At 34.9% G+C, this 14,696-nt stretch overlaps 1 protein-coding gene across 2 annotated transcripts in view; it reads right to left on the bottom strand.

Moving 5' to 3' along the window:
- Nucleotides 1–370: 370 nt before the first annotated feature.
- LOC106672738 (homeobox protein CDX-1-like) overlaps nt 371–14,696 on the bottom strand; it is a 30,604-nt gene continuing 16,278 nt past the window's right edge. Inside the window, exons 2-3 of one of the 2 annotated variants that reach the window (XM_014404395.2) lie at nt 4,630–4,793; nt 371–1,763 (exon numbers count right to left, since the gene is read on the bottom strand). In XM_014404395.2, the coding sequence (XP_014259881.1) occupies nt 1,659–1,763; nt 4,630–4,793 (269 nt within the window). In that variant the 3' untranslated portion in view covers nt 371–1,658. The remainder of the gene's footprint in view (nt 1,764–4,629; nt 4,794–14,696) is intronic. The other variant, XM_014404396.2, reaches the window with a different exon arrangement.

The raw sequence follows: 14,696 nt of genomic DNA, 5'->3' as shown, positions 1-14,696 counted from the left end.
GTGAATAAAAAACAATTTTATTATGTCATTTTATTTTGTCATAACAATTTCTTCATCAATTGGTAATCACAATAAAATCTTTTATTAATGGAATTTTTATATTGTATTAAAAATTACAACGTTTCACATATGTACAAATGCAGTCTCTCCAATACATTATTTTAGGAGAACGTATTTTGCATATTTAACAAGAAGCAAATTCCAAGCATATGCTTTGAAAAGATATTATTTAATAAAAAATAATATATTTCGAAATTACAAAGAACTAAAGATTATGTGCCAATTTATATACATAGAGACTTAAATATTAATTATAATTGTTATATATATATATATGCTATATATATATTAAAAGAGACAAGTTGTTTAATCGAAGAAAAAGAAAGCCTTTATGATTGTTTGGAGTTCAAATTGAAATTTCAATTTTTTATTATTCAAAGACCAGAAAATTCAAAATAAGTTAAAGAAAAAGGATAAAAGAGTCCATGTAACGGTTTCTCCTGAGTTTCTTACATGGATATATATTTTGTATTTAAGTAGATATAAAAAAAGGCTTTGATTTTTTTCGATTAACACACTAACCCGCCTCGATTTTATGAGCTATAAATGTTATATAGCTGCTATATATACTGAATATGTACAAGTTAACTACATAAAAAGATGTTTCAGCACAGATCAAGTAGCAAAGGAGAATCAGCCGAAAGAAGAAAAAGAAAAATCAAAATTGAACTAAAATTTTACGATAAACTGACGTGAGAAATTAATGAAACAATAAATTTTAGATTGAGCGTAGAACAACGGAACAAGCACCAGTTTAATTTACAATAATGAGATCACATACAAACATTGAAATATTAGAATTGTTTATTTAATTAATATTAAAATTCCTAATGTATTATTGATCGTTACAATCAATACAATTCAATTTTAACAAACAACATTTTCTTTTTTAAGAGAGAAAAGCAGTGTTGTTTGTAGTCAGGTTTTCTGAACATAATCGAGCCTTTAAGGTTCTATTAAATATACCTAAACAGTACGTCAATAAATTGTGATGAAAATGTAAGCAAGTTTACCTTAAACACTACTTAAAAATTTAAGACTCGTACTTTAAGAAATTAATGAAAAATTAAGCATATTATCAACATAAATTATAAAGCAGTTCTATTAAGTAGTTGAAGAAAAACAAGCAAAATACAACGAGAAAATCATACTCTTTAATTAAAAAAATGTTTGGCAGAAAATTACATTAAAAAACTACTGAGAAAATGTTTAGTTAGTTTTGAACAGAAAACGTTTTCTCCGTGTTTTCGAAATGTAACTCAAAAACACAAGGAAAGCACTAGTTTAAAAAAATCCCGCAAAAGGTCTTTTCGAGTAAACAAAACTTTCTTGTAAAAGTTGTGTTAGAATTTCATTCTTGCCACTTCTATAATTTTGGTTTTGTTAATAATACAAAAGAGTGTAGACATTAAATCCTGTTCCGTTGTTAATAACTCTTGTTTTTCGTGTTTTTTTTAGGATTCTTTTCGGACGCCAGCATCTAACTGTGAAACTATTGCAGTTCTTACGCTTGAACGCGTTTAACATTAAAATAATATAAAATATATATATATTACCATAATTAAGTTAAATACATATTAAAAACAATAAATTACATTTCATAACATTGCAAGCTGTTGCATCTTTTCTTTATGTATCAATTCTTCGCGTTTCTTCACTTGCTTTCTTTCCTTGGCCCTCCTGTTTTGAAACCAGATCTTGACCTGTGCACAAAGGAAAACACATATTTTACACAATGTAATGATTAGGAATAGAATACAACAATAACAAAAGCAACAAATTCTTGTAATAGAAAGGAAAACAATCGATTTTATACACAGGGTGCCAACTTGCTAGAAACACCTCTGGTTTTCTCAAAAACTACTCAACCTAGAAAATATATATTTTTAAATTATTATATTACAAGAGTGCTAGAGCACTACAAGTACTTGGTTCTCTTCATGAAGTAATTCATTAATTACATCCTAAAACAACAATACCGTTTTTCAATGGGGAGGAAATCGCGTGGCCACTGCCACTTTTGGATGAATAAATGGTGGCATATGGGTTGGAATGAGGATCCATGGTATTATATAAGCGGCTGTTGACTTAAAGACTTCTAGCGGTTTTAAAGAAAAATGGCATTTGAAGGTCTGTGTAGTAAGTAAGGTTGGATACGAAGTAGCTTGAGCAAAGGTTCCAACGATGCTGGAATGGAATGACTGGATTTTTGGAGACTGGAATGCGTGGTTAAACTCCAAAGTTCGATTCCGTATGTCCAGTAATGATGTAAAGGTGAATTTTTCAGTAAGAGTTTAGATGTGTTCACTTTTTGTAAAGGATGGTTGTACTTACAAAATTGTTGCAACGATCCACATTTCTAACATTAAATGCTCATTATCAGGTTGAAGAATTCTCTCTTGTAGGACTGACTTGTAAATCCTCATATAATGATGAGCATGTAATGCTTGTGGCCGGCTCTTTTATCCCTATCCCTTTTCGTAAGTAAAATCAACCTTTACAAAAAGTGAATCGTCATATTCACCCCACTTCAATTATTTCTATTTCGATGTGTTGTAAAATAATTTTCTGTAGTTTATTCCAGTCCAGTTCTATTATTTTGAGACGTGTGTGGGGGTTCTAAATAAGATTTTTATCGAAGTAAAGTAGCGAATGGCATTGGCCGCGGAGGAACCTCCAAAGGAACCAATTGTAAAAGGGTGAACGTTAGGTAAGTCTGATCCTTTCTTGAACCGTTCTTCCAAACAGCAGAGATGGTCCTGTTAGTTTCTGAAGGTCGGTGTTTGCTGAAATGATGGCGGTACCGTCTGCATGTGTGAGGAGTACCGAATAGAGAAAGGAACCAAGGATGTTTCCTTGTGCAACCCCGCTCCGGCATAATGGATGTGGGAGAAGTAGGTTGCCGTACATTAATGTACCAATACCTATAGATGAATTAGTAAGTAAATGAAAGTCCTGAGTTTCCATATGAAGCGTGGCACAATCGATAGAAAGCTTGCCTCAAGTCTAGGGAAGCACCCTCGCAACATTGCGTCTGCCACACTTTGGCACTGTTGAATGGTAGATGTCGCTTGCACCAGAATTGATGGGATGGGATTACTTTAAGGATGTTACCTAGGTGTTCCAGAAGGTTTTTTCAAATATTTTGTCAAGTAATGGCAGCAAACCGATGGTGCGGTATTACGTAGGGGGTTTGTTGAAGTTTTAGAGTTTTAGTAATGGGTTTTATGATTGATATTTTCAATTAGAGTGGAAATCACGTAGTTTTATCGCTTTTTAGGAAGATTTGGAAGGAAGTGATGATAAGAACAAAACATGGAGATTTTTATACAGGCTAATGATTGAGTTTGTGATGGAATGAAAATAATTAAAGTTTGTGTATGGTGTTTAGTGACCGTTAGTTAATGATTATTTGGAGATCATGAGATGACACTAGATCGCATCTCACGATCTCTAAATAACTAAAGTTTGTTTTCAATTTTTTCAGAAGTTTTGGCTTCAAAATTATTGGGCCGAAATAGTAGTTCATTAATAATTTGATATTTAAGCATTTTATTCTTAACGTCTGAAACAAATAAACATTCTGATGAATATATATTAATTTACATTCCCTTCTTTGTAATTATTGTTATCTTTCAACAGGGAATGTTACCATTCATTCAGACTTTTCATGGATCAGTTTTATTTTCAGAAAAGCAAGTCGATACCAAAGTTAAATCAGGGCGGCTGAAGGACCAAGATGCTGCAAACTGTTGAGCCAAAATTAAGCTTTTGGATTGGTCTCTTTCCGTGAAAGGCTAAGAACACTCGGAAAGGCGAGGACGCCTTAAACCTTTAATCGATACTCACAAGCGTCTTTCATTTACAGCAACTTGGATATACTAAGCTCTAATTATCACAGTATCATCATTGTAAAGGTAATAGAAATGATAAATGGTGCAGTGTATATGTTGTTCAATCTTTGTAAAAAGATAGTTCCTACTCACAGTTAGTTGCTTTCAACGATCCGGATTTCAAGCTTACAGCTCAAAGTACACTTTTACAATTCATCTCAAGAGACTTGGTTGTAAATTCCTTCAACCTGATGATGGGCTATAAGTTTGAAATCAGGATCACTGAAAACAACTAACTGTGAGTAAGAACTCTTTTTGTTAATATTGTACAGGTAATGTTTTATAGCTGTAACGATTGAAAATTTTATGGCATTTTAAAATAATTATTGCCACTTGACATTTATGCCGGTCACTTGTGGGGTTTAAATGAAAATAGAATAAGAAAAAAAATGCGCTGTAAAAACTTTTGTGTCAAATGCCGAAAAGCTTACGGAATAAATTAGAGTAAGGTAGGTGGGAGGAAAACTACAATTATTGACCATTCAATAAAAAAAGCAATAACAAGCTTTAAAAAAAATCTTGAATCAAGAAATGTATCACGGATGATTTATAAGGACTGAGTGATAAGACAGTAGAAGGAAAGGAATTGATAACTCAAATTGAAGATGAAACGTTCTTCTTCTACTCCTGTTTCTTTGTACTATATTCAGTTGATTTATTGTATATTGTTAATTACCTGTCTTTCCGAAAGGCCTAAGGATGTAGCGAGTTCGGCTTTCCTCCTGATCGTAATGTAACGGCTGTAGTGAAATTCCTTTTCCAGCTCGAGCCTCTGGTGATCGGTGTACACAACTCTGTACTTGTCTTTAGTCCTGGTTTTTCCTGCACAGGCAATCAAAACTGCATACCTTAGTGTTGCATTGTTTAAATAAAATCATTTCAACAATAAAATAAATGCAATCAATACATGTTGATAAAAGTGGAAGGTGTTCCCCGTTTTTGCCATGTTCTCATATAAAAATTATTATATTAAAAAAACAGAAAAAAAATTCTGTCAGAGTAGAACAAATAAGAAGAAGAATTTTGAGAAGATGTTGTGGTGAAACATAGGAAGCGAGTCGCCGTTATCGTGTTTTGTAAGCCGGTTAAGCCCGGATAGCGGTGATATCGGAGATGAAAGAAACCGCTTCATGTCATGTTGCCGACCGCTAAGCTCTGCTATCTAACTACTTATCTACAACCAAAATGGCTCCTACACCTGCCTCCTCCAACATTGTACATTACATCGAATTAGTTACATCATCAGCACCTACGAATAGAGCTACGATAAACGTACAGGCGTGTTTTACAAATTTGTGATTAGACCAAGTGAGCACTTGTACGAATAACAGCAAAACGAAAATCTCGATTTGCACAAGTAGTAGAATAGACTATCGTGTAAATGCATACTTCATAATATTTTTGTTTGGTAGGTTTTCTCTGCACCTGTTTTTATGACAGATTTATATATCAGGTCACAAAAATCAGAAATGTATGTACTAACGTTGAAACAAACTGAAAAAAAAGCATAAGATAATGTGGCATTGCCCACTCCAAACTCTACTGGCGATAACGCAGCGCTTTATTGCGAGGTCTGCGAAGTGATGAACCTGTAGTTTGGTCCTTTCCGAACGTCTGTCAGAGGCGTTTAGATTATCATCTTCGGTATTTAATTCAGTAGGTTAATTTTTAAACTCTATTTCTATCAATGTTCTAGATTGATAGTTAAAGCTCATTTGGGATCATATTTTGAAACATTTTTTCTTTTCCAAAGTTTTTAGATTACTTAGATTACTAGTGGCGTCCAATCAAGTACCGCTACGCACCCCCCATTAAGTCAATTACTAATGCCTGAAGTTGGTCCATTCCGACATTTTTGGCCAGTCAGACGCGTTTCGCTTATCATCTTCAGTGTTGGAATTGATACCAATTATTATTAAAAACTGATGTCGAAAAGCCGATATGCATCCGACAGACCAAAAACAGCGATGATATGCAGAAACAAAACGACCAGAAATATATGTATCTACACCCCTTCTCCACCAATTACAAAACTTTCATCTTATTTTTCAAGGTACACGTGTGTGTGTATGTACACCTGTACGCCTGTACATTCCTTATCGAACCAGGCAATTTTTACTGTTTGTATTAGCATTATTGCAGTTAACCGACAAATCTAAATGTCCATCTAATTAATCCAAACATGTTTTGGTAAGCAAAGAAATTTTTCAGTTTGACAAGTATAGTTTTTGTTCCAGTTACATTGAAAAGGTATTGTGGCTTGGCCTAATCCAAACTCTATTATTGTAAATAGTGCATTTTTAGCTCTTAAATTGTAAGGTCCGCGAGGTGAAGTGTTGGTTTTAACCAAAAATAAATAAATAAAAACTGAAAATGGCGAGAAGCTAAAACGCATCCGACAGACCAAAACAGCGATGATAGCAGATCAAAATGATCAGTAACTACTTAACTTCCCTTGATTTTTATACAATTTCCATCTTATTTTTCAAAGTACACGTATGTGTACCACCTGATTGTATGTTTATACAGGTATTCTTTAATAAAGGAGGCCAGTTTTACTGTTGTTTTTTCCATCATTGCAATTATTCGAACTGGGGTCGATCCCAAGTGAACTTGCGGTACTACTTTTTTTTGTGTAAAAATCTAATATTTGGCGAGAAGTTTAAATGTAAATTTTTCCTGTTAAATTGAAAATGAAGGGAACAATATAGATTCAATTAAAATTTTGTGCTTCTAAGTAAAAATCTAAGCAATGGAAAGAATAACACATAACAGTTTCCTAATCTGTACCATTGAAGAAGCGGCTTTGAAACTTAACAAAACTTGCATCTTGTTAACGAGGACAAATGGAGCAACCAACTACAGCATTGCAACTTATTGCTAGTAAAAGGGGATCTTGTGAGCTCAGAGGAGCTTTGATATTGAATTTTCTCGCCTATCGTAGCTCAATCCATAAATTTATTAATTATAAAAATAACCCAATTATAATAAATAATTATAATAAAATACATTAAAAATAATATCGTTTGGTCTTTCCAATTGTTTTGGCCAGTCTTTCTTTACTCGCTGTTTTGGTCTGTCAGAAGCATTTCGGCCTTTTGCCAACACCAGTAGATCGTTGCTTATGTTGTCACAATGAACTGACAAAAATGACATTTTAATTATTATTTCGGAAGCAACTATATGCAGTTGAATTTAATCATAATGAAAAAATAATTATGAAATTATATTTAGATTGCAGTAAAAAAAAGGCGGTGTCTTCTGAAGTCATTTGGACGAGTGTATAGTGATTTATTGCCCAGTGTAGCACAACAATGGTAAAAAGTAGTCCAAAGCTGACTGTAATGGACCTTTAGGGGCAGAATTGACAAATGACAACGTCTCAATGTTTTGACGTCTACACTATTCATGGGACAGGTAAAGGAGCCGTGACGAACCGACTACACGACCCCTTCGCCAAAACTCATCAGTCTGCGGGACCAGACGGTGGTGGGTGTCGTTAAAGTCAATTAAAACCTTTTCAACTGAGATTGGTGGATTTTTTTGACATATGACATAGATGATTATTATTGTGATAACTACTAAATTGTAAAAAATATATATTAGGGCTGAGGGAAAAAGTTATCAAAAGGCGCCAGCCCCAATTATCCGTGGACCTGGCCATTAGAAATTTATTGAGTTCACCTTTAAAGATAATTTTCTAGTAGTACAATCTAAATAAATAAATTATTAAATTTGCATAATTTTCTTGGGGTCATCCATCATCAATCTGGGAGGTAATTTTTAACCAATATTTTAAGTAATATTTCACACCTCATCAGTAAAGAGTAATGGGAGGAATTCCTAAATGGTTGATTTTAGGTTGACGTATAATTAAGAGTAATAAAACTTAAATAATTATAGTCTGCAATAATTGAAGCGAAAATATGGGATATCCCATATTAAAGTTGTACTAGGGTTGGTTTTTGCAGTCCTAGAAGTTCATGATAATAACTACGTTTGTCTCAGGTAAAATTAATGTTGTTATAATTAAACTGTGAAATATCTCTGCGTGGTCGGCGTGATGAATCGGTAATTGGTCGCTACCGATGATTTCGGTGTGACTATCCTCGCTGGTTTGGTCATTCAGTGGGGCTGTTTATGTATAGTTTGATAAGTTTAAAATGGATTGACAAAATAACACCCAGATTGAAGATGTGAAAGACCAAACTAGCGAGGATAGTTAGACCAAAATGATCGGTTACGAATAAATTATTGTTAGAGATAGAGTTTAGAGATTTTGGAAAAGGTGGTTTGCTAAATTCCTGGAATTACATCTTTCATGGAAGATACAGGGTTACCTTTTGATCAGAAGCCGAAGTTTTTGTTGTCCAACGGAAATGTGCAGCCTGATACTTAAGGAGCTGATATAAGATAGAAATCAGTACTACTCTATACTTTTACTCTTTCGCAATTCATGATCATATAGTTTTAACATCAACACTTAAAAGGTAACTGTCTTTCAGAATAAACGCAACATTGCTATGTTAATCTCACAACCAGTAGGCAGTAGGCAGCCAAAAAAAGAGGGTTGAGTTGGTAATCGGAGCACCCCAAAATCGGCCAGACCGTAAATTTTCCCAACGGTTTGGTAAATTGCAGTAGATCGTTTTGATTTTAATGGTCTTCATAAAATACTAGTTGGATCGAGGCGCAACAGGCATATTCGTTAGGCGAGTGTATGTGTCGGTTTGCGGTTGAAACATGGTGTCAGGGGTGTGGGACGACTTGGTAGAAGTGGTTGTTGGCAATTATTGGAAGCTCCCTTTAACTACCCTCAGGGGAGACATTCCAACACCCGCTCAGATTTGTCCCGTTTAGCATCGCTTCCTCCACCCCGCACCCCTCTTATTTAATATTTCCACCCCACGAGTGTCACTTCTCACTTCTTAATCGGCAAAGGGCCTACAACATTAAATCACGACGGTGCATCATCTGATAATGGCTCCCTCGCCGCACATCCCGACCCCCGTTCTCTGATTGACCGTTTCGCACAACTACCGGCGCCGCTTTCTCTTTTCACCCCGGCTGACGGCAAATCGAATGGGTTGAGACTTCGAGGAAATACGAAGAACGAAGGGAGAACGTCTGACCTGATTTACAGGCGGGAACCTCCACAGACAATTCCTCAAGAAATAAACACCAATCTAGTATCACCCTGTTGAACCTTCCGACACGAATAAATACAGTTCAAAGCTACCACTATTAAGTAGAAACGTTTAAAAACCTTTATTGTAGTAATATTTTATCATTTTTTCCCAATCTGACTCGTGTTTAGCCGATTCGAGCTTTGCCTTCACAAGTTAACATTAAATGAAAGAAATTTGGAAGATAAATTATCTGTTAATCTATACACATTACCGGCCGAAAAGCGTCAGGAAAAGAAAAAAATTGTACAAATTCGACTTTGTAACCGATGGAAAACCGTGGATTGGAGAATCGCTTGGATAGAGGCCTTTATCAAAAATTTGATGATTTGAGAAAATAGCCACCAATTGCAGGCACGTTCAAGCAGACAGATCCTCTAATATTCAGTTTTATCTTCCTATCACAAAAGCAAAAAATTAATACTGTGTCGCAAAGAAAATATTACATGTAAAGCAGAATAACGTCTGATTGCCGTCGGTGTTGTCATTAACTGAGTATTAATCCGTGTGATTCAATTTAGACCACAATAAATCAAACAACGACTTCGTAATGAAGTTTGAATTCATCAAGGAGGATCAACAAATTGAAACATTATTGGTAGTGAATAAATAAAACATTTTTCAAACTTCAACAACGGTCCTGACTGTAAGTATCAGAAAGCAAGAAACACATCTTATTTACTGCACGCAATCAACTAGGTTATAGACTCTGCATTTTCCCTCTCTGGTAATAGCTTAGGAGCCCCTTCATGTGCGATTTCCTTCTGTTTATTGAAATGCGGGACAAATCGAAAACGTAACATATTCCATAAAAGACGTCTCCTCTCACACGTGGTGAAGGGCCCTAATTCAATCAATATTATTGCAACACGCATACATATACACACGGTATTGATAGTCCGCCGATCTCGCCCTTCTATCACCCTACATACATTCACTATACTAATTAAGCTTGACAGGTCTCTGGGGTTCTCTATATTCCACCATAGACCAGTCCGTTCACACTAAACACATTCACGTAAATAAATACATTCTTACAGATAGATTCATTCAAGCTGTATATACAGTTAAAAATTGGGGAGGCACCAGAGCATTGATGTTACGCCAATGTCTCGCCCTCTACTATCCCACTACACATACATATTCCTTATACTAATAGCCCTAACTAATTTGACAGATCTGTGGGGTACTCTATATGCTGCCGCAGACCCGTCCGTTCACACTAAACCCATTCACGTAGATAAATACATTCTTACAGATAGATTCATTCAAGCTGTATATACAGTTAAAAATTGGGGAGGCACCAGGGCATTGATGTTACGCCAATGTCTCGCCCTCTACTATCCCACTACACATACATATTCCTTATACTAATAGCCCTAACTAATTTGACAGGTCTGTGGGGTACTCTATATGCCGCCGCAGACCCGTCCGTTCACACTAAACCCATTCACGTAGATAAATACATTCTTACAGATAGATTCATTCAAGCTGTATATACAATTAAAAATTGGGGAGGCACCAGGGCATTGATGTTATGCCAATGTCTCGCCCTCTCCTATCAGACTCACATACATACTCCTTATACTAATAGCCCTAACTAATTTGACAGGTCTGTGGGGTACTCTATATGTCGCCACAGGTCAGTATTTTATTGTTGCATTTCCAATTAATTTATTATTAGATATTACATTTTTCTTTTTACATACATTATTGATTGTTTATTGGTTGAGGCAGTTCAATTTTGGAATGGGATTCTGAACGTAGCCACGAGTACTGAAATGTAATCGATACGAGATGTCGACGAGAATGTCCAAAAACGATAATGGTAGAGGTGTAAAAATGGAAATTAAATTGAATTTTATCTACCTGTATTTTCCATTCTTCAAATCTATGAATAACTTTCTTCATCTAATGTAATCTAAATTTGTTAAAAGAAGAAACATTTTGTAAAAATTGGGAAGTGTGATTTTGAAAAAAATCAACCTCTCAATAATTAACCACGATGATTGGGAAATGACAATGTAATGGGCTGATTAAAAAGTAAAAAAAACCTACAATGGATAGCCACACACTACACAAGCTTTCGTCAGATAAGTAAAATTTTCAAATTAAAAAACGAATTCTTTTCGTTTGAACATTTGCAAGGCTATCGACAGTACCGATCCAACCTCTGATTGATTGATTTGGGGTAGTTTCTCTAGTAAAATAGTGCCTCAAATGTTTCTAATGATTTACCTACTTAAAAAAGTAATAAAAAAGCACGTTTATTGGATTCTTTGGCTGATTAGATAGATGCATGCTATGGTGGAGTATAATCTTGTATGCTAGGTGAATCTGTACACAGACGTAAAAATTCAACTTGTACTATTTGTACAATAAATGTTTTTCTGGAGCAGGTGAAATACCTGACAGGATGTAATTACAGGTTGGACAGATATGTACTTAGTACATTAATGTTTTATTTCTCTCAATGAAAGGAGAATTCATGTTGAGGAAAAGAAAGTTTATTTTTGTTCGTTAAGATGGTTAACTTTTCTATCCAGCCATAAGCCTATCTTACAATCCCATGGGGGAATTTTTCTCCTAAAAGGTATATCTGTGCTTAAACACGGTTTAGGTTTAAAATAAGATGGATTCTATCTTTATAGAGTTCGTTTAATTTTCCACTTAGTGAAATATTCGTCTATCTTGGCAATTTACTTTTTTAATATATTTACTACCGCGCTGACGAGCGCCCCCCCCGTAAGTTATTTAGTTTAGGTAATTCATTTACATGCATTAGGAAGGAGGGCCAAGAACTAGGCTTGAGATATGTTGCAATTGGTCGACGTAAGAGTTGCATGCAACTTCAAACCGATAATTTTTATCAAGTGTAGTGAGTGTTTGAAGGCAATTAATTTATCAAATGTTTTAGTTAAGTGTAGCAATGCCGGTCCTGTGTTTTTATTATTAATATTGCATGTCACCTTGTCTACCTACATAAGTGGATCTGAATTGAAAGAACGAAGCCAAATTGCTCAGGCATGTAAGAAGTATATTTAGATCAATAAAATTTCTTGTGTGCGAACAATATTTTCATAAACTTTACTCCTTGCGCTAAATAGGTCTGTAGTTTTGCTGGTCGGTGTCATTACCCCTGACTTATATTATAGATATACATTAACATAACCATAAAATTAATAGCTATAACAAGTTAATAGACCAAAATAAAATGGTCGACGTAGTCTGATAAATTTTAATTATAAACAAGAACCAAGTGAAAATCCAAATGAAATCAAATCTTAGAGAGAGTAATTATTCAGAAATCGTGAGATGCGGTCTGGTGTGATGTAGGTTTCAGAAAAACATTTTCTTTATCGTGCCAACGTTGAGCCCTGAAGATGATCTCAATAAAGATCGAAACGTTGGCACGATAAAGAAAATGTTTTTCTGAAACCTACATCACACCAGAGCGCATCTCACGATTTCGGAATAATTGTCGATTAACGGTCAATAATCACCACACATTTCTTAAAGAGAGTTTAGATTTATTTGAAAAGTGAATCATGGAATAGCATAAAGGTTTATTTAGTAAAGAGGCGAAAAATATCTCAAATTGGCATATACCAAAGAGCTTCCTGGATCGTAAAATTATGAACACACAGCGACCTCGAGATCTATTCGGCCTATTAGTCAACAGAAAATATAGGTATTTTTACACCTCTTAGATATGCTAAGGTTTGTAAAATCGAGGGACAATTGACAACAGGCTCATTCGCAACTCAACCATCACACCATTAAGTAACGGGGTATAATGCAGATTTAAACGTATTAGGCTTTGGACTGTGGCGTGAAAAAAACTCGAATTCGCGAGTGGGACAGAAGTTGTAAAACTTTCCTTCGCTTTGAATTACGACAGAGATAGTAAAATTTTATGAGTAGGCTGTAATTGAAGGCGACCGTTGGATTAATGCCAGATGAACAAATCAAACCAACCCTCCGGACGTTTTCCTTTTACTTTTCGTTGTTGTTTTTAAACAAAAAAAATATATATATTCATAACTTTAAACGGTTGTTTGTTCATTAAACTAGACAGTATTTCGGTTTTTGGCTTAACAGACATAATTAATGACCAAGTGAAGCAATGCGTATTTTACAAACGGACCAACATTCGCAATTGTTTCGGAGTGGTTAGTTTTTTAACAATACATAAATAAAACTTCGTATCACCGACTTAGCAATAAAAAATTTCCTATTTGAATAAAAATTTGAGTAAATGCAAGAAAGAATGGGTAGGTAATTTTTTAAGGTCTCTATTTCCATCAATGTTCAACTATGTTGATACCTAAATTTAAATAGCTGATTCTGGATCGAGTTTTAAAATATTTTTTGGCTTTTTAAGTTTTTAGAATAATAATGGCTTCGAGTCACGTACTGCTACGCACCACTATTAAGTAACCAACACTTTGAGTGAATATAAATACTTTGATTAAGTCTAACATTCCGATCATTGTATAAATTCATTTTTTCACTTCTTACATGTATTTGTATAATTTAAACAATGTTTGTAAATCCCAGGCACTGAAGATAATCTCAATAAAGATTGAAACGTTGGTAGATAAAGAAAATGTTTTTCTAATCCTACATGACACCAGACCGTATCTCACGATCTCCAAATAACTATTAAGTAAATTCATTTAGAATTCTTACCCAGCTGAGCTCTTTTAATATTTATTTTCTAGAGTCGATATTAACAAATCAACATCGCGGCAAGGAGTTCCGCTCTTTTACCCTTAATTTCTAAGATCTGCGAGGTGATACACCTATAGTTTGGTCCTTTCCGGCGTTCAGGCCTGTCAGAGACGTTTCAGCATGTCGTCATCTTCAGTATTTAATTCTGTAGATATTTTTTTAAGTTTTATCTCCATCAATGTTTTATGTTGATAGCTAATGCTCATTCATCATGTTCTCAAGATTTTTTAGTTGATCAAAGTTTTTATAATATTAGTGGCTTCCAGCCAAGTAGAGCAACCCTTAAAATTACTGGCTGGGGGAATGGTTGAAACGTCTCTGACAGGCGTAAGAGTACACCTGTTTGTATTACTCGTATGTCTATAACCAGACCAGTTTTACCACTTGTTGAAGAATGTATATTTAATCCGGCGGTAGCCGAGGGGAAGGAAGCCTGACTCGTATTTACCACTTTAGCAGGACTGGTAACCTGGGTTCGAAGTCTTAATCGAGAATAGTATGGGACAAACTACCGGTTGTTCCGGGTAGTTCTTTTCTAGAATTCTTACTCGGCTGGGCTCTTTTGATATACATATTTTAACAAATCAAATGTAGTTTGGTTCCGTCGCACGTTTTGGTCGCAGACGAGTTTCAGCTTGTCATCTTCAGTGTTAGTTTTTTACCAAAATAATTATTGAAAACTGATCATATCGAGAAGCAGAAATGTATCCGGCCAGAAATTGCAATTAATTATACATTTCTCTAAAACCTACGTCAAACTAGACCGCACCTCACTATCTCCAAATAATCATTGGCTAACGGTCACTAAACACCACACATTATA

This window comes from Cimex lectularius, unplaced genomic scaffold, assembly GCF_000648675.2.
Source record: "Cimex lectularius strain Harlan isolate CLEC.00 unplaced genomic scaffold, Clec_2.1 scaffold266, whole genome shotgun sequence".
NCBI classification, from domain to species: domain Eukaryota; kingdom Metazoa; phylum Arthropoda; class Insecta; order Hemiptera; family Cimicidae; genus Cimex; species Cimex lectularius.
Note: the sequence above shows the minus strand (reverse complement) of the source record. Positions and strands in the feature narration are given on the sequence as shown.